The following is a 21,045-nucleotide window of genomic DNA, read 5'->3' as shown; positions in this document are numbered from 1 at the left end:
GTGGTGGATGCATATTCAAAATGGATAGAGTGTATAATCATGACATCCAACACTTCCACAGCTACTATTGAGAATCTCAGTGTCATGTTCGCGACACATGGTCTGCCTGACATCGTTGTTAGCGACAACGGATCGTGCTTCACCAGTCAGGAGTTTCAAGAGTTCATGAAATTCAATGGTATCAAACATGTAAGGTCAGCACCATTCAAACCTGCATCCAATGGGCAAGCAGAACGTGCTGTCCAAATCATAAAGCAGAGTATGAAGCAAGTAACCCAAGGGTCACTGCAGACCCGCCTGTCATGCATACTGCTTAGTTACAGGACAAGGGCACACACACTTACCGGGGTCTTGCCTGCTGAACTAATGATGAAGAGAGGTCTTAAGACCAAGCTATCTCTTGTACACCCTGACTTGAATAATCATGTTGAATATAGAAGATAAATTCAGCAAGAGTATCACGATCACGCAGCTGTGTCATGCGATATTTCTGTAAATGATCCTGTATATGTTCTGAATTATGGTCAGGGTCCCAAGTGGATCGCTGGTACTGTCATGGCTAAGGAGGGCAACAGAGTATTTATTGTCAAGCTCAAAAATGGGCAAACATGCAGGAAACATATGGATCAGACACAGCTGCGGCACATAGACGAACCAGAACAATTGGAGGAAGTGACAATCGACGACCAACCAACCTACCCCCAGTCATCAGAGGACTCAGTGGTCATCAGTGAATCGGGACTTTCAATTACTGACATGTTCAATGAAAATGGACTTTCAATCCCTGACATTGCCACTCCCACCAGGTCAGCCACCCAGCCACCAGTCACAACAGACTCTGAATACTCACCCAGGGCTGGAGTTGAACTGAGACGGTCAACCCGGAGTGTAAAACAGCAGACCGTCTCAATTTGTAAAAGACTGTGTTAATATCTCAGAGGGGGGTATTGTCATGTATGTACTTTTGGGATCACTAGCCACTAGATGGCGTCACTGTTGGAGGCCATTGGGCTGCACGCACGTGTGTGCAGCCCAAGTATAAAAGGACCAGCCATTTTGTATATTAGTCACTTTGGGCCTTAATAAAGCAGAGCCAAGGTCATACCACTTGGAGTTAAACAGTACTCAGTCTAACAATTATTGCATACACAACAGTTTCCCCCCCCACCCCCGCCCCACAGGCATCTCAGAGCGCTCCCGGCCCGGCTCTTTACCTCGGGAGTTTCCCATCCTAGTGCCCAAGAGAGGTGTACAATGCCTCCCTTAACGCTGGGCCACCTGACGCAGAGCCCAGCTGCCCAAACTTATCTACTGAGGCGCAAACTATTCCCGGGTGCTAACTTTTCCGCCCCGCCACCATTATCGCCCCAGAAACATCAAAGCCGAAAATCCAGCCCTTAGAGCACAGTTCTGGTCTCCATATTGCAAAAAGGATGGAGAAGCACTGGAGAAAATTCAAAACTAGATTTACAAGGATGATACCAGAACTGAGAGGGTACAACTATTAGGAAAAACTGAACAGTCTGACGGTATTTTCTCTAGAAATAAGATGACTGAGAGGTGACCTGGCAGAGGTCTTTAAAATTATGAAACGTTTCAATAGGGTAGTTGTAGAGAAGATGTTTCCACTTGTGGTGTCCAAAACTAGGGCCCATAACTACAAGAGAATCACTAATAAATTCAATAAGGAATTCAGGAGAAAGATGGTGAGAATGTGGAACTCAGTACCACATGGAGTGGTTGAGGCGAATAGCACAAATGCATTTAAGGGGAAGTTAGATAAACACATGAGAGAGAAAGGAAGAGAAGGATATGTTGGTAGGATTATATGACGTGGGGTGGGAAGAGACTCATGTGGAACATAAACACCAGCATAGACCTGTTTGGCCAAATGGCCTGTTCCTGTGCGGTAAATTCTATATAAAACTGTAGGTGCACAGAAATGGCCTGTTGATGACATACTTAATTACAAGTGTTTTAAATTGCCATTAAATAATCACAACTGGCAAAAATCCACAAAAGCTTTGGTTTGTTTCTGAAATGAAGCTCTTTCAAATTTGATCCATGAAAGCGCCAAAGTGAGAGATAGTTGTCTGGCTCTCTGGTGACCTTTGTGGACCAGGTTGCCATTCATGACATTCAGGTTCAGGTTAAATAAAGAGCTTTGGAACTTCTGTAAAGAAATAAGGGATTTTATCCCATATTATTATTAATATTCTGTTAACATCTCAGTAGCATTAGGTTATTTTGACTCTCAACCCTTTCAAACATCTTTGGGACATTTTCAGCATTGTTCAAGTACTGGGCAATATTTATCCCTTAATCAACATAACTAAAACAGATTGGCCCTGAAATTCTGGTCGGAGGCTTCTTTCGGACGAACGCCTGCGACTGGAGAATTTTTCTGAAAGTACCTGGTGGTCCCGGAGGAGCGTGGGATTCTGGTGGGGAGGCCTTCTCTTCCCGTGCTGCAAAGCGCGCTCCTGTCCTCCAGGTTCCCAAGCAGAAGGTGCAGTCATGTGTGACTGCTCAACCAATCAGATATAGTATTCTCAATTAATAGCAATGGGAACTCTGTATATACGAGTTCTCATTGCTATTAATTGAGAAAAAAACCCCAAACAGAATAACATCAAATAAAAAATAAAAACACACCTCACATAATTAAAATTTATTTAAATTTAAATTAATAAATATCTTAGAGAAATTTTTTTTTCTGAACTTTTAAAAAGTTTTTTTAATTATGGTTTAACGTAGTGGGCAGGGTTTTTAAAAATAAAATATATTTAAAAAATTTTATTTTTTATGTTTTAGGTGTGTTTTAAAATTCTTACGACTATAAAAGTAGGCTATGTGCCTGCTTTTATCAGGCGCAAGAGTTTTCAGGACATTTGCTGGGCAAGATATGGGTAAATACTACAATCTAGTCCATGCAAATGTCCTCACTCCTGATATGTGGATGATCTGTCAAGCTGGAGCTTGTCAGATCAGAAAAGCCGGTTTTCAGCGCATGCACATTGTGCTTTTTGCGCTGCCTTCAAGGGTCTGTACACACTCTGTACGGACCTGGGGAGGCTGGAATTTCTGGGCCGCTAAATTGGCTGCCGCGTTGTCCACATTACAACAAAGGTACTTAATTGGCTGTATAGTGGTTGTGAAAAGCGCTATATAAATGCAAGCCTTTCTTTTATTGTTATGCTATCGCGTTTCTAGGTTAAGTGAACATGCCAATGTTTCTGAGGTTCTTGGGATGTTGTGATTGCACAATCAGGTATAATATTTTTTCCAAGCAACAAACATATTTGATCATTTTAGTTTATTGATTATTTAATACCAAGGTGCCTTTTTGATTTCTCTAAGGAGCTTGAAGGTTTGTACAATTTGCTAAAAACAAGATTGATACTCATCCAATCTTCACTAAGGCGGTTATGATATTGCACTGCTGCAAACTGACATCGAAACAAAATTGCTACATGTGTGCTTAGTCTACATGATGTCTGTAACAAGCAGTTATATTTTTTTAACTCTCTGGTTCACACTTTCCAATACCTGTGTTGTTTTCAATTAGTCAGAAATAGCGGGGGCTTGTAAAAAGGGAACAGCAATAATCATGGGTGATTTTAACCTCCATATTGATTGGACAAATCAAATTGGACAGGGTAGTCTTGAGGAAGAGTTCATAGGGTGCTTAAGGGACGGGTTCCTTGAGCAGTATGTAACGGAACCAACCGGGGGCAGGCTATCTTGGATCTGGTCCTGTGTAATGAGACAGGATTAATAAACAATCTCCTGGTAAAAGATCCCCTTGGAATGAGTGACCATAGCATGGTTGAATTTCAAATTCAGATGGAGGACGAGAAAGTTGGATCTCAAACCAGCGTATTAAGCTTTAAAGGAGACTACAAAGGTATGAGGGCAGAGTTGGCTAAAGTGGACTGGGAAAATAGATTAAAGTGTAGGACGGTTGATGAACAGTGGCGTACATTTAAGGAGATATTTCATAACTCTCAAGAAAAATATATTCCTGTGAGGAGGAAAGAGTGTAAAAGAAAAGATAGCCATCTGTGGCTAACTAAAGAAATAAAGGATGGTATCCAATTAAAAACAAGGGCATACAAAGTGGCCAAAACTAGTGGGAGAAATTACAACATGCTGCAGTGCAGAGGGACCTGGGATACTTGTGCATGAATCCCAAAATGTTAGTTTGCAGGTGCAGCAGGTAATCAGGAAGGCGAATGGAATGTTGGCCTTCATTGCGAGAGGGATGGAGTACAAAAGCAGGGAGGTCCTGCTGCAACTGTACAGGGTATTGGTGAGGCCGCACCTGGAGTACTGCGTGCAGTTTTGGTCACCTTACTTAAGGAAGGATATACTAGTTTTGGAGGGGGTACAGAGACGATTCACTAGGCTGATTCCGGAGATGAGGGGGTTACCTTATGATGATAGATTGAGTAGACTGGGTCTTTACTCGTTGGAGTTCAGAAGGATGAGGGGTGATCTTATAGAAACATTTAAAATAATGAAGGGGATAGACAGGATAGAGGCAGGAGGTTGTTTCCACTGGTCGGGGACACTAGAACTAGGGGGCACAGCCTCAAAAAATGGGGGAGCCAATTTAAAACCGAGTTGAGAAGGAATTTCTTCTCCCAGAGGGTTGTGAATCTGTGGAATTCTCTGCCCAAGGAAGCAGTTGAGGCTAGCTCATTGAATATATTCAAATCACAGATAGATAGATTTTTAACCAAGAAGGGAATTAAGGGTTATGGGGAGCGGGCGGGTAAGTGGAGCTGAGTCCACGGCCAGATCAGCCATGATCTTGTTGGGTGGCGGAGCAGGCTCGAGGGGCTAGATGGCCTACTCCTGTTCCTAATTCTTATGTTCTTATGTTCTTATTAATGTTGGGGAAGTCCAGAACCAGGGGTCACAGTCTAAGGAAAAGGGGTAAGCCATTTAGGACTGAGATGAGGAGAAACTTCTTCACTCAGAGAGTGGTGAACCTGTGGAATTCTCTACCACAAAAAGTTGTTGAGGCCAATTCACTAAATATATTCAAAAAGGAGTTAGATGTAGTCCTTACTACTAGGGGGATCAAGGGGTATGGCGAGAAAGCAGGAATGGGGTACTGAAGTTGCATGCTCAGCCATGAACTCATTGAGTGGCGGTGCAGGCTTGAAGGGCCGAATGGCCTACTCCTGCACCTATTTTCTATGTTTCTATGTTTCTATGTTTTAAGGACAGAAGATTGGGAAGCATTTAAAAGCCAACAAAGAATGACTAAAAAAATGATTAAGAAAGGGAAGATAGGCTATGAAAGTAAACTAGCACAAAATTGAAAACAGATAGCAAGAGTTTCTACAGGTATATAAAAAGGAAAAGAGTGGCTAAAGTAAATGTTGGTCCCTTAGAGGACGAAACCGGGGAATTAGTGATGGGAACATGGAGATGGCAGAAACTCTGAAAAATATTTTGTATCAGTCTTTACGGTAGAGGACACAAGCAATATTCCAACAGTGGATAGTCAAGGGGCTATAGAGCGGGGGGGGGAGGAACTTAACACAGTCAAAATCACTAAGGAGGTAGTATTCAGTAAGATAATGGGACTAAAGGTGGATAAATATCCTGGACCTGATGACTTGCACCCTAGGTCTTAAGAGAAGTAATGGCAGGGATAGTGGATGCATTGGTTGTAATTTACCAAAATTCCCTAAATTCTGGGGAGGTCCCAGCAGAATGGAAAACTGCAAATGTAACGCGACTATTTAAAAAAGGAGGCAGACAAATAGCAGGAAACTATAGACCAGTTAGCCTAACATCTGTGGTTGGGAAAATATTGGAGTCCATTATTAAAGAATCAGTAACAGGACATTTGGAAAAACATAATTAAGTCAGGCTGAATCAGCATGAGTTTATGAAGAGGAAGTCATGTTTGACAAATTTGCTGGAATTCTTTGAGGCTTTAATGAACAGGGTGGATGAAGGGGAACCAGTGGATGTGGTGTATTTAGACTTCCAGAAGGCATTTGACAAGGTAGCACATAAAAGGTTATAGCACAAGATAAAAATTCACAGGATTGGGGTTAATATATTAGCATGGATAGAAGTTTGGCTAACTAAAGAAAACAGAGAGTCAGGATAAATGGTTCATTCACGGGTTGGCAGTCAGTAACTAGTGGGGTGCCGCAGGGATCAGTGCTGGGACCCCAACTATTTACAATCTATATTAATGACTTGGATAAAGGGATCGAGTGTAACAAAGCCAAGTTTGCTGATGGTACAACGTTGGCAGGAAAAGCAATGAATGAGGAGGACACAAAAAACCTGCAAAAGGACATAGGACCCAAGTTTGAACTGTTGGTTAGAACGGCGCACCTCTGAGCCCCGTGCCGAGTTTATAGAATTAAAAGTGCGCCAGATAATTACCTTGGTATTCTGGACTTTCTGCAAGCCTCTATCCCAGTCAGCGCAGCGCAGCAGCAACAGCAACAGCGGGGGCGGAGCTACAGCCCTGCGCCGAAAAGACTGCTGGCAGCTGCGCGCGTGCGCAGTGGAGACTGTGCGCATGCGCAGTTGCTCCTGGCCCTCCTAGCGCGTCCTATCTCCGGGCAACCCTATCCCTGGCCGAAGGGACGACGCGATGTTCGCTGCCCCTAGCCCGGGCCGAGTAGCCTGCCTGCCTCACCGTCCCTCGCCTCGTCATCAGTGCTCTTAGCTCGAGGCCTCCTCGCCGGCCCGCCCGAATACCTCCTCCGCGATGGGGCCGCCCGATCAGCTCTTCGGCGGGCCCCACCTGACCACCTCCTCGGCGGTGGGGCCCGTCCGAACTCCTCTCCGGCGGCGAGGCTCCTCCCGAACTCCTCTCCAGCGGCAGGGCCCGCCCGAACTCTTCCCCGGTGGTGGGCCCCTAATGAGGCAGGCAGGCAGGGCTGCGTGTGCTGCTGTTTGCTCCCGGTGCTCCTGAACGGATAGGTGCTGCAGTAGGTGAGGTAGGAACTTTTAATTTTTTATTTATTGATTTATTACTTGATTTATTATTTTTTATATTTTTTATTTTTTATTTACTGATCTATTGATTGATTTATCATTTATTATTGATGATGATTCTTTATTTTTAAAAGTGAAAGTGTTTAGTGCTCTCTCTTCCTCCCCCCCTTCACCATCTCTGGCTAGCTACGCTGATTTCTTAACTCTACACAAGGTTTTTCGTGGCGTACAAAAGTGGACACTTACTCCATTCTAAGTTAGTTTGGAGTAACTTTTCGCAGTTCAAAATTGCAAAACAGGCGTAAGTGGCTGGACAGGCCCCCTTTTGAAATAAAAACTGAACTAAAACAAACCTAAACTCACTGAAACTGGAGCAAACTAAATGTGGAGAATTGCAATTTCTAGGATACTCCAAAAAAAATTAGTTGCTCCAAAAAAATAGGAGCAAATCCAGTTGAAACTTGGGCCCATAGAATGGCTAAGTGAGTGGGCAAAATTTGGCAGATGGAGTATAATGTTGGAAAGTGTGAGGTCATGCACTTGGGCAGAAAATAATCGAAGAGCAAGTTATTATTTAAACGCAGAAAAAGTGCATCGTGCTGCAGTACAGTGGGACCTGGGGGTACTTGTGCATGAAACACAAAAGGTTAGTATGTAGGTACAGCAAGTGATCAGGAAGGCCAATGGAATCTTGGCCTTTATTGCAAAGGAGATGGAGTATAAAAGCAAGGAAGTCTTGCTACAATTATACAGAGTATTACTGAGGCCATACCTGGAATACTGCATACAGTTTTGGTTTCCATATTTAAGAAAGGATATACTTGCTTTGGAGGCATTTCAGAGAAGGTTCACGAGGTTGATTCCGGAGATGAGGGGGTTGATTTAAGAAGAAAGGTTGAGTAGTTTGGGCCTTTACTCATTGGAATTCAGAAGAATGAGAGGTGATCTTATTGAAAATGTATAAGATTATGAGGGGGCTTGACAAGGTGGATGCAGAGAGGATTTTTCCACTGATAGGGGAGACTAGGACTAGGGGGCACAATCTTAGAATAAGGGGCCGCCCATTTAAAACTGAGATGAGGAGGAATTTCTTCTCTCAGATGGTTGTAAATCTGTGGAATTCGCTGCCTCAGAGAGATGTGGAAGCTGGGTCATTGAATAAATTTAAGACAGTTAGACAGTTTCTTAACTGATAAGGGAATGAGGGGTTATGGGGAGCGGGCAGGGAAGTGGACCTGAGTCCATAATCGGATCAGCCATGCTCGTATTAAATGGTGGAGCAGGCTCGAGTGGCCGGATGGCCTACTCATGCTCCTATTTCTTATGTTCTTATGTTCTTATAAGTGCAACAAGTGGAAGGCATTCAAAAGGCAATTTTGAGCATTAAATCCATTAAAAATCTAATAATGGGCATCAAAGGCTACTAAAGACCATTCATCAGTGCAGAATTTTCTTTTTAAAGAAAAGTAGACAAATTTAGATGCCAATCCTGTAGAAACTTGTTGAACTTCGCTGACATAAGTGCAATGGGTTTGTTTTTTGGGATTGATTTTCATGGATAGTACAATGTTAGTAAAAGCTAGCTAGATAACACTGTTGTCGAAATGTCATCACAATACCTTGCAACACATCTCCTTTCCCTTGTTAATATTCAGAAAGAAAAATCCAGTTTGCATATACATCTCTGGCAGAGGTAAAATTTAGCATTTGACTCTTTTCTATGTTCTTGTTATTGGTCCCTCTTTGCACTCAGTTCCAAAATATTATTCTAATGGAGTGGATATCTGGGTAAACAGATTTCTAGGTCTAACTATACTGAATACCAAACTTTCCATACTGTTATTATCCAAAACTGATAGTGTGTATGTGTGTGTGTGTGTGTGTGTGTCGGCGGGGGGTGGGGGGAGGTGTGTTCCTTTTCTTTTCAATGGTTATAAATCTGTTAACTACCAAAATAAGTAAGTGAGAGATCTTTCCAAGCATTCCCTCAACATCATCATCATAGGCAGTCTCTCAGGATCAAGGAAGACTTGCTTCCACTCTTAGCATGAGTTCTTAGATGGCTGTACAGTCCAATACAAGAACCACAGTCTCTGTCACAGGTGGGACAGACAATGGTTGAAGGGAAGGGTGGGTGGGGAGCCTGGTTTGCTTCATGCTCCTTCCGCTGTCTGCGCTTGATTTCTGCATGCTCTTGGCGACGATATTCAAGAATCTCAGTGCCCTCCCGGATGCACTTCTTCCACTTAGGGCGGTCTTTGGTCAGGGACTCCCAGGTGTCAGTGGGGATGTCGCACTTTATCAGGGAGGCTTTGAGGGTGTCCTTGTAACGTTTCCTCTGCCCACCTTTGGCTCGTTTGCCGTGGACGAGTTCCGAGTAGAGCACTTGCTTTGGGAGTCTCGTGTCTGGCATGCGAACTATGTGGCCTGCCCAGCGGAACTGATCAAGTGTGGTCAGTGCTTCGATGCTGGGGATGTTAGCCTGGAAGAGGGCGCTAACGTTGGTGCACCTGTCCTCCCAGGGGATTTGTAGGATCTTGCGGAAACATCTTTGGTGGAGGGAGCAATAGACTGTATGCATGTTGCGATTGGCGTGATTGGCAATGGGGGTGCATCACCTTGGTGCTCTGGGACCACTGGGAGCCCTCTGTCACCAGTGTTCCTGGCTATCAGCTGCAGGGTCTCCACCATACCTTCCTTTTTATATGTTATTTGTTGGACAGAAACTCGGTGCCAATTATGTTCATGGTGCTTAATGAACTTTTTGCTGCTGGTGAATCTCCGTTGTTCCTCCCACAACAGCCAAACAAGCACAAACCACAGCCACACACCCTTTCAGTCCCTCTGAGCTCCCTCTCTCTCTGTCTCCTCTTCTGCGCATGTCATGGTGACCCTTGACCTCCAGAATCACGGGAATGGAGCGTTGCCATGCCGTTGCTAAGGATGGCCACACTTTACAGGAGAAGGTCATAAAAATTTAACGCTGCCGCCCATTTGATATCGCTCGCGGTAATGCCCATTTTCAAACATGTAAACCAGGTGTTTTGAGAATGGGCGAGAAGCCGGTGATCTGAAAACCCTTTTTTAATGCTCACGCCAGAAATAACGCCCATTTTTGGGTGCTAAGCTCAAACGTGGAGGTTTTAGCCCATGGACTATGTACAGCAGGCACCTCAAAGCACTGGAGAAGTACCATCAATGTTGCCTCCGCAAGATCCTGCAAATCCATTTATGGTAGAGGACACTAACAAAATCCCAACAGTGGATAGTCAAGGGGCTATGGGGTGGGGGTGGGGGGGGGGGCGGAGGGAGGAACTTAACACAATCACAATCACTACGGAGGTGGTACTCAGTAAGATAATGGGACTAAAGGCAGATAAAACCCCCCTGGACCTGATGGCTTGCATCCTAGGGTCTTAAGAAAAGTAATGGCAGGGATAGTGGATGCACTGGTTGTAATTTACCAAAATTCCCTGGATTCTGGGGAGGTCCCAGCAGATTGGAAAACTGCAAATGTAACGCTGCTATTTAAAAAAGGAGGCAGATAAAAAGCAGGAAACTATAGACCAGTTAGCCTAACATCTGTGGTTGGGAAAATGTTGGAGTCCATTATTAAAGAAGCAGTAGCAGGACATTTGCAAAAACATAATTAAGTCAGGCAGAGTCAGCATGGATTTATGAAAGGGAAGTCATGTTTGACAAATTTGCTGGAATTCTTTGAGGATGTAACGAACAGGGTGGATGAAGGGGAACCAGTGGATGTGGTGTATTTGGTCTTCCAGAAGGCATTTGACAAGGTAGCACATAAAAGGTTACTGCACAAGATAAAAGTTCACGGGGTTGGGGGCAATATATTATTAGCATGGATAGAGAATTGGATAACTAACAGAAAACAGAGAGTCGGGATAAATGGTTCATTCTTGGGTTGGCAATCAGTAACTCGTGGGGTGCCGCAGGGGTCAGTGCTGGGACCCCAACTATTTACAATCTATGTTCATGACTTGGAAAAAGGGACTGAGTGTAACATAGCCAAGTTTGCTGATGATACAAAGATGGGAGGAAAAGCAAGTGTGAGGAGGACACAAAAAAATCTGCAAAAGGACATAGACAGGCTAAGTGAATGGGCAAAAATTTGGCAGATGGAGTATAATGTTGGAAAGTGTGAGGTTATGCACTTTGGCAGAAAAAAAATCAAAGAGCAAGTTATTATTTAAATGGATAAAAATTGCAAAGTGCTGCACTACAGTTGAATCTGGGGGTACTTGTGCACGAAATACAAAAAGGTAGTATGCAGGTACAGCAAGTGACCAGGAAGGCCAATGGAATCTTGGCCTTTATTGCAAAGGGGATGGGGTATAAAAGTAGGGAAGTCTTGCTACTGTTATACAGGGTATTGGTGAGGTCACACCTGGAATACTGCGTACCGTTTTGGTTCACATATTTAAGAAAGGATATACTTGCTTTGGAGGTAGTTCAGAGAAGATTCACGAGGTTGATTCCGGAGATGAGGGAGTTGACTAATGAGGAAATGTTGAGTAGGTTGGGCCTCTACTCATTGAAATTCAGAAGAATGAGAGGTGATCTTATCGAAACATAAGATTATGAGGGGGCTTGACAAGGTGGATGCAGAGAGGATGTTTCCACTGATAGGGGAGACTAGAACTAGGGGGCATAATCTTAGAATAAGGGGCCGCCCATTTAAAACTGAGATGAGGAGGAATTTCTTCTCTCAGATGGTTGTAAATTTGTGGAATTCTTTGCCTCAGAGAGCAGTGGAAGCTGGGTCATTGAATAAATTTAAGACAGAGATTGAAAATCTCTTAACCGATAAGGGAATAAGGGGTTATGGGGAGTGGGCAGGGAAGTGGACCTGAGCCCATGATTGGATTAGCCATGATCGTATTGAATGGTGGAGCAGGCTCGAGTGGCCATATGGCCTACTCCTGCTCCTATTTCTTATGTTCTTATTATGTTCTTATTAGAATTGGCGCACAAACGTCTGAGTTCTTGCTCAGGCCAACATCCCCAGCATTGAAGAATTGGCCAATCTCGATCAGCTCCGGCGGATGGGCCATGTTGTCCGCATGCCCGATACTAGACTCCCAAAACAAGCGCTCTACTCAGAGCTCCGACACGAAAAGTGAGTCTCAGGTGGACAGAGGAAAAGCTTGAAGGACACCCTCAAAGCCTGCTTGAAAAAGTGCAACATCCCCACCGACACCTGGGAATCCCTGGCCCAAGACCGCTCACAGTGGAGGTCACTGTGGCGCTGACTTTCTATGCCTCTGGCTCGTTCCAGGCTGCATCAGGAGACATATGCAGCGTCTCTCAATTTGCTACACATCACTGCATCCACGATGTGACACCGGCTCTGTACAGATGGAGAATGGAGTTCATAACATTCCCAATGAGCAGGGATAAACACGTTGAGTGGTCATGTGGGTTTGCCAGGATAGCGGGCTTCCCAATGGTTCAAGGAGCCATTGACTGCACACACATAACCTTGCAAACACCATTCCAGAATGCCAAGATCTTCCAAAACCAAGAGAGATACCACTCCCTGAATGTGAAGCTGGTGTGTGACCACATGCAGCACATCCTCACAGTGAATGCCTGCTATCCTGGCAGCACACATGATGCATTCAACCTGCGTGAGAACACTGTGCCACGAATGTTTGAGCCACCACGGGAAGGGCTGCTCGGGCACAAAGGATATTGCCTAGCCACCTGGCTAATGATCCCCATCCACAACCCCACCATTCAAGCGGAGCATCGCTACAACGACAGCTATGCGGCCACCCGCAATATAATCGAGCAAACAATAGGTGGTGCTGAAGCAGCGTCTCCGATGCCTGGACCGCTCTGGAGGCAGCCTTCAATACTCCCCTCAACACTATTCATTGTGGTGTGGTGTGCTGCATACTACACAACTTGGCCATAATGGGGGCCCAGGCATTGCCAGTGCGGATTGCAGCCCCACTTCAGGAGGAGGAGGAAGATGAGCCTGCCGAGGCCCCAAATGGCCAGGCAGATGAGGAGGAGGAGCAGCCATGATGGAGGCACCGTGGCAATGCTGCCTGTGCAACGGCTCATAATGCATCGCTTCTCTTGAATGGAGGAAGCTGACGGATGCAGCTGATGTTGCTAATTCCTATGATAATGGCACATCGTGGTGAAATTCCACATTAATACACAAGATGGGATTGCAAACGGTCAAATTTTAATAACTCCATCAAAAGTCTTGCCTCAAATAGCACACCAAAAACACCTCACCAGCAACTAAGAAAAATGTAACAAATGCCCCTTGAAACAGAATAACACACAAGCAACTTCAGCAAAATGTGTACAATATGTGTACAGCCCCTGCTGTTTGTAATTCCATACTAGCTTCCATGTGCCATATTAGGCCCAGACCTATACACCAATAGCAGGCGTCAAACAACAGCAATTAGATATTTACAATGATATTTACAGGATGAGGACATCTGTCCATGGTGGCCAAAGTGTTCATTGCGACTTGCTCTCCGATTTCCCACCCCTATCCGTAACCCCCCTCGCATGCCTACTGCTCCTTCTTAATGGGGCCCCAGTGCTTGCAGCAAGGCTGCTTAAGGGTTGCTGTGTCTGTAAGGCAGACGGGCAGGACATCCTGGACCAGCTCTGGGCCTGTTCAACCCAGCTGAGGCTGCACTGCCACAGTATCGGCAGTAGCAGTGTTGGATAGCTGGGGTGTAGACCGTGGCAGGTGCAAAGGCGGAGTGGCAGTGGTGGGAGCCAGAATGCTGTTATTTTAAGCACGGACAGCATCTTCCATTTCCAGTGGTTCACTGCCACTCCCCTTTGGGAGCACAAATTGCTGGCCTGCTTCGGCACCGTCACTTCCCTGTTGGACTGTGGGGAACACAGAGAGGACGGCAGCAGCCAGTGTTTGCATGGCATCAATCTGAGTCTGAAATGCAGCAGTCAGAGTTGATGCCAGCAACCAGTGACTGCATTGCATCACATCACAAAGGCCTTGCTTGGCTTTGGCCTGTGATGTGATAGCTGCTGCCAATTCAACCATGGCATGCGCCATCATCATGGGGACTCCACTGTCACTCATTGAGCCCATCTCCCAATGGAGCCGATCAAATCCAGGTCCACATCTGAGTGTCTCTGAGCAGGGCATCCTTTCTGTCCCCCCCACGGAATCTGCACCATTTGCCTCTTTACCTGCATACTCTAGTGGGTGGGGTCAGTGACCAAATTTATCAACAGTGGCTTCCCAGCACTGATGTCAGGATATGGTTGTAATGGGTTTTCATGGCCTCTGTGATTGTCTTGTACACTGTGGTGTTGGTCTGTCTTCTTTTTCATTGGCTAAGTGTTTAAGTTTCTGTGTTAATCTCCTTTCAGATTGTTTTTTTTTGCTTTTGTTATTTATTAATCATATTCTACAAAGCTTCTTCCTCACAATTTTATTGTTTTCTCCATCCACATTCCAGCAAACAGTTCTCTCATACAATCTTATACAATCAACATGACAGTTCCTCATCAACAACAATAACAAGTTTTAAGTCTATAGTTCTGCTCATGTTCAAGAAACTATTTCAAAGCTTCATGTAAAGGAATAAAAATAATGAGTAGGAAAGACAAACAGAAATTGGGCTGGGTTTGGCAAAGTTGGGATGGGGAAAGGCTCAGTTGAAGTGGAAAGCTTTTAGGTGTTTTTTGAAAGCAGGGAGGGAAGTATCAAGATGGAGGGTGCTAGGCACGGAGTTCCAAAGAACAGCGCAGTGACTGAACAAGTGAGCATTAATGGTGAAACCAGCACAAGTAATATCCTAGTATCAAAGAATGCAAGCAGAGGAAGGGAAAATGAGGCAATGAAGGTGACTACAGGAACAGAGTCAGTGGCATGGGCTGCAGTAAGCATGGTAAAAGATGCCCAGGTTGAAGCAGAGGAAAGCTGTTAGCTATTTCAGTAAGGACTTGTGTGGAATAATGGAGGAAAAATTGGTTGGGACCAGAGGAGAGGGTGATTATGGAACAGTTAGTTGGGGAGGGTGAGGTTGCGAGGGAGTAGGTAGAGAGGCAGAGGAGCTTGGATCTGAGTTGGCAGCTATTATTCATATGCAATAGAGCAGGAACAAAAACCTATGACAATAGATTGCCCCAAAAGTAAAATTGAACGTAGCACACAAAAACATCACAAATATGCCCACAAATTCCTTGCCCAACCCATCAACCGCTAAAAAAAACCCAGAAGAACAGAATAAATTTGGGGCCTCTGAACATACTGGTCTATTTCATTACATCATAATCCCGTACTGGCAAGCTGACTTCCCATGTTCAGAGACCCCAGCACATGCTGACGTGCAGCCCTCAGTAGACTATAGTTCCCAGAACCACTGTGCAGCTGGAGCTCCAATGCATGTGCAAACCAGCCAGCTGAGTCTCAGCAAAAATCTGCTCAAGTTTCTCTGTTACAGTGGCTACCAGTGCACAAGTATATTTCACAGTTGTATTATCTAACTTTTCAACATTTATACTGGTTAAGTATCTCATTAGAACTTGACAAGTGTTAAAACATTTTATTACTACAAGCGAGCTGTGTATTTTTGTTCCTGCTAATGATACATTCTTAGGAATTGCACATTCCTTAATTGTGCCTTCCTGTAATTTATTTTATTGGGTTGGTTAATTATGAATTAAATACATTTTATTGAAACAGAGAAAAATATAGTTATGAGCTTTATGCCTTGTTCCCATGCAATAGTTCCCCATGATTCTTGTTCTCAGAATGCTGACGATGGGAAATCTGTTATCTTTATCTCTAGTACAATTTCCCAAGTCTTTTACTCTTCTCAGCAGGCACCAGGATCTGTTTTGAGATATTTGTCCAATCTCTTGTTATGCCAAAAAAAACTGTGATTTTTGAAAGATTTTGTTTAAAATGACATATTCTTTGGGATTTAAATTTTCTTTTATGGATCAGACTCCATGATAATTTGCAGGAAAAAAATCATACTTATTTAAACTTAGATTTATCTCAGTTTTATTTATAAATTTTTAATTGTAGAATCATACAGCACAGAAGGAGGTCATTCAACCCATCGTTCCTGAGCCAGCTTGTTAAAAAAACTATCCAATTAGTTCCACTCCCCTGCTCTTTCCCTATAGCTCTGCAATTTTTCATTTTTAAGTAGATATCCAATTCCCTTTTGAAAGTTACTATTGAATGTGCCTCCATCACCCTTTTAGGCAGTGCATTCCAGATCATAATTGCTGAATAAAAAAAATTCTCCTCAATTCCCCCATGGCTATTTTGCCAATTATTTTAAATCGATGTCCTCCTGCCAGTGCCAATTGAAACAGTTTCTCCCTATCTACTCCATCAAGCCCCTCATAATTTTGAATACCTCTATTAAATCTCCCCTCAACTATCTCTGCTTTAAGGAGAATTATACCAGCTTCCTTTATCTCTCCAGATAACTGAAGCCCCTCATCCCTGGTACCATTCTAGTAAATCTCCTATGCATCCTCTCCAAGGCCTTGACGTCTTTTCTAAGGCGTGATGCCCAGAATTGAACACAATGCTCCAGCTGCAGTCTAACCAGTGATTTATAAAGGTTTAGCATAACTTCCTTGCTTTTGTACTCTATGGGCCTGAAATTGATGCACTCACCACCCACTGCTGCCGTCATTCTTCTGCTCGAACCGCCCAGTGCCACTTTCGACGTGGCCTGGAGCGGGCGGGAGGGGAGAGCCGCTGGGAAGCGCCCGCCGACATCAGCGGATGGCTGATGTGCTTAAGTAGACTCATGCCCGCCGAGTTGCCATATTCATGCGGGCGGGAGTTGGCTGGAGTCGGCAGCAGGACGGCAGTGACCGCTGCATGGAGGCTGCTCTGTCCTCAACGGTAAGTATGAAGATAGGAGGAAAACAGGTTAGTGACATTTTTTAAATTTATTTCTTAACAGGGACTTACCTGTATGGGGTCCTCTGAAGGTCGTAAGATTTTTTTTTTTAATGCTTTTTATTTTTAGGTTTTCGACACTCTGTAGGCCCGACTCCATACTCGGCGGCACTTGGGCGGCAAGTGCATTTGCCGCCAAGAATGAGAGCTCCTGCCGGCTCACACCCAGATTGGCGGCGTACATCGCTGCTTTGCCGCCCGGCCTTCGAGGGACCTTGCTGATGAAAACCCCGCCCAAAGAACTGTTAGGGATCTTGGCGGCCATCACCAAATTCGGGACCTATGCCTCTAATAAAGCCAAGGATACCATATGGTTTTTTAACTGCTTTAAGAACTTGTCCTGCCACCTTCAAAATTTGTGTGTATGTGAACACCTAGGTCTCTCTATTCCTGCACCCCTTTATAATAGTATAATTTATACTGCCTCTCATAATGTTTCCTTCCAAAATGCATCACTTCACACTTCTTATTGAAACATGAAATTGAGAATAGTACATTAAATAGATTTGGAAAAAGTAATGTGGTCAGGTCATGCAGTCTTAATTAATCTGATGCATCATTTTCTATCACTAAAGTATACATATAATATATGATTATGATATATGACTAGTGCATACTGAAAAGATGCACTCTCCATTAGAATTGAGAGTACAACACTAAACCCAATTTACTTATTTGAGAAAACATCAACCAGTGATTAAATAATTGGCTCAGAATTCTTCAAAAAATATGTTGTTTTAAGTGTATTTTGATTCCTATTTCCAGTGAAAGATGATTCCAGCTGACACATGCAGATTTCCATTAGAATTTGGAGTAGTATCAGGAAGGCTAGTGCTGCCTTCCAAAGACTTAGAAAAAGAGTTTGGAGTCAACAGTATCAAATTGCAAACAGCCACACTTTCATACTTTCAAAAGCAAAATACTGTGGATGCTGGAATCTGGAATAAAAATAGAAAATGCTGGAAATCTCAGCGGGTCAGGCAGCATCTGTTGAGAGAAAGCAGAGTTAATGTTTCGGGTCGACGACCCTGCATCAGAACTGGAGAGTGTTCGGAAAGATTCTTAACAAGCACTGAAAGGGGGAGGGGAAGAAAGAACAAAAGGAAAGGTCTGTGATAGGGTGAAAGGCATGAGAGATTAGAGAGACAAAAGGGATGATGAACCAAATTGAAATGGTAATGCCAGGAGATAGAAAAACATTAGTCGAGATAGGGTGTAAATGTTGGAATAATGACCAGCTGTCATTAGAGGCAAAGGGAAAAAAAGAAACTGGCTCGGGGGGTGATGGGTCGGGGGGTCGGTGAAAGGGAGCCAAAGATTGGTAGTAGTTACACTCTGAAATTGTTGAACTCGATGTTGAGTCCAGAAGGCTGTAAAGTGACTAAACGAAAGATGAGGTGCTGTTCCTCGAGCTTACGTTGAGCTTCATTGAAACAATGTAGGAGGCTGAGGACGGAGAGGTCAAAGTGGGAGTGGAGTGGAGAATTAAAGTGACAAGCGACAAGCTCAGGGTCACACTTGTGGACTGCACGAAGTTGTTCCGCAAAATGGTCACCCAATCTACGCTTGTTCTCCCCAATGTAGAGGAGACCACATCGTGAGCAGCGAATACAGTATACTAAATTGAAAGAAGTACAAGTAAATCGCTGTTTCACCTGGAAGGAGTATTTGGGGCTCTGGATAGTGGGAAGGAAGTAGGTAAAAGGGCAGGTGCTGCATCTCCTGCGCTTGCACGGAAAGGTGCCGTGGGAAGGGGAGGGGTTGCTGGGGGTGACTGCGGAATGGACCAGGGTGTCGCGGAGGAAGTGGTCCCTTCGGAATGCTAAGAGGAGAGGAGAAGATGTGATTGGTGGTGGGATTGCGCTGGAGGTGGCGGAAATGGCGGAGGATGATCCATTGAATGTGGAGGCTGGTGGGATGAAAAGTGAAGACAAGGGGAACCAACCCTGTTGTGGTTCTGAGAGGGAGGGGAAGGGGTGAGAGCAGAGGTGCGGGAAATGGAACAGACAGTCGAGGCTATGTTAACCCCAGCAGAGGGGAATCCTCTGTTGAGAAAAAGGGAAGAATGTCAGAGGCACTAGTGTTAAAGGTGGCATTGTCAGAGCAGATGCGATGGAGACGGAGAAACTAGGAGAATGGAATGGAGTCCTTACAGGATGCAGGTTGGGAGGAAGTGTAGTCCAGGTAGCTGTGGGAGTCAGTGGGCTTAAAGTGGATACTGGTCGAAAGCCTATTCCCAGAGATGGAGACGGAGAAGTGGAGGAAGGGAAGGGAAGAGTCGGAGATGGACCATGTGAAGGTGGGGGAAGGGTGGAAATTGGATGCAAAGGGAATGAAATTTTCAAGTTCAGGAACAGGTTCAAGAGCAGGAAACGGCACCAATACAGTCATCAATGTAGCGGAAAAAGAGGTGAGGGAGGGGACCCGAGTAGGACTGGCACAAAGAATGTTCCACATATCCCAAGAAAAGGCAGGCATAGCTAGGACCCATGCGGGTTCCCATAGCAACACCTTTAATTTGGAGGAAGTGAATGGAGTTAAAGGAGAAGTTGTTCAATGTGAGAACAAATTCAGCCAGGCAGAGGAGGGTGGTGGTCGATGGGGACTGGTTGGGCCTCTGCTCGAGGAAGAAGCAGAGCGCCCTCAGGCCATCCTGGTGGGGGATGGAAGTGTAGAGGGATTAGATGTCCATGATGAAAAGTTAGGGCCTGGAAACTGTTGAAGTGATGGAGGGTGTCGAAGGAGTTGCGGATGTAGGTGGGACAAGGGGAGAAAAAATATAGTCGAGATAGGAGGATATAAGTTCTGTGGGGCAAGAACAGGCTGAAACAATGAATCTACCGGGGCAGTCCTGTTTGTAGATCTTGGGAAGGAGGTAGAAGCGGGCTGTGCGGGGTTGGGGAACTATGAGGTTGGTGGCTGTGGAGGGAAGATTTCCCCTTGTCTCTAATGGCAGCTGATCATTATTCCTCCATTCACACCCTATCTGGACTAATGTTTTTCTATCTCCTGGCATTATCATTTCAATTTGGCCCATCATCCCTTTTGTCTCTCGAATCTCTCCTGCCTTCCATCCTATCACAGACCTTTCCTTTTGTTCTTTCTTTCCCTCCCCCTTTCAGTGCTTATTAAGAACGTGTTCTTTCCAAACACTCTCCAGTTCTGATAAAGGGTCGTTGATCTGAAACGTTAACTCTACTTTCTCTCCACAGATGCTGCCTGACCCGCTGAAATTTCCAGCATTTTCTGTTTTTATACACTATCATACTTACTCTATTGCTGTGAAATTTGAAAAAATATTTTGTAAGCAGATCAAAGAGTTTGATATGAAGTGCCTCTCTGCCATTCATAACGTCATGTGGCAGAGCAGGGACAAAGCCTCCCACACTACCTTTTCTTCACAGCAGGAACATGCAGGATTAAGGCATGCTGGTGAAGGTGGAAATGAAACAAGCTGGATACTTGAAGAGAATGTCAGATGACAGACATTCAGGATCATATTGTACTCAGAGCTGAGGAAGAAAAATGATCCCATGATGGCCAATGAAAGAGCTTCAAGTCACCCTAAAGCCGAATCTCAATACACTGCAGAATACAGTCTGGGTCTTAGAAGTCAAAGCTAAGGAACAGAGGGATGGAAAAGTTCAAATTTAATGGTGTGTGACAATTCCAAAAAAATCAGAATTGCCAGCATCAAGGCGATTAATATATAAAGACTGCAGTGTGATTTTGGATGGTTTGAGTGTAGCCACAAAACTAAAACGAACCTGTCTCATCACCGTCATTGTTGATTGGTGCTATGAAAACAACTATCAAAAATAATTGAATTGCACTGAAAATATATAGACAAGGAACCTTACTTTCTTTTCTTTGTCTGCAGGTCATCGGACTTTGTATATTGGTGTTCACGTACCACGGGGAAGGCGAAGCCACCGACGGCGCAGGCATCATGGACACAAACATCGCAAGCGTGACCGAGAAAGAGACTCTAGCCCAGAGGATGGGCGAGAGTCTCCTACTTATGGTAAGGCATTTTTCTGTGACGATAAGAATCGATTAAAATGCTGTGGTTGATTTTATCTCTTCTCACCAGGCTGGAAATGGGT

The 21,045-nt window shown here is 44.5% G+C and overlaps 1 protein-coding gene across 1 annotated transcript in view; it reads left to right on the top strand.

Annotated features, from left to right (window-relative positions):
* Positions 1–21,045, top strand: part of LOC139254146 (sodium-driven chloride bicarbonate exchanger-like) — a 319,096-nt gene that overhangs the window by 55,210 nt on the left and 242,841 nt on the right. The window contains exon 3 of the mRNA XM_070873648.1: positions 20,820–20,963. Within this exon, the coding sequence (XP_070729749.1) occupies positions 20,820–20,963 (144 nt within the window). The remainder of the gene's footprint in view (positions 1–20,819; positions 20,964–21,045) is intronic.

The sequence above is a fragment of the Pristiophorus japonicus genome, chromosome 3, assembly GCF_044704955.1.
Source record: "Pristiophorus japonicus isolate sPriJap1 chromosome 3, sPriJap1.hap1, whole genome shotgun sequence".
NCBI lineage: Eukaryota > Metazoa > Chordata > Chondrichthyes > Pristiophoridae > Pristiophorus > Pristiophorus japonicus.
This window is presented reverse-complemented; position numbering and strand designations above follow the sequence as displayed.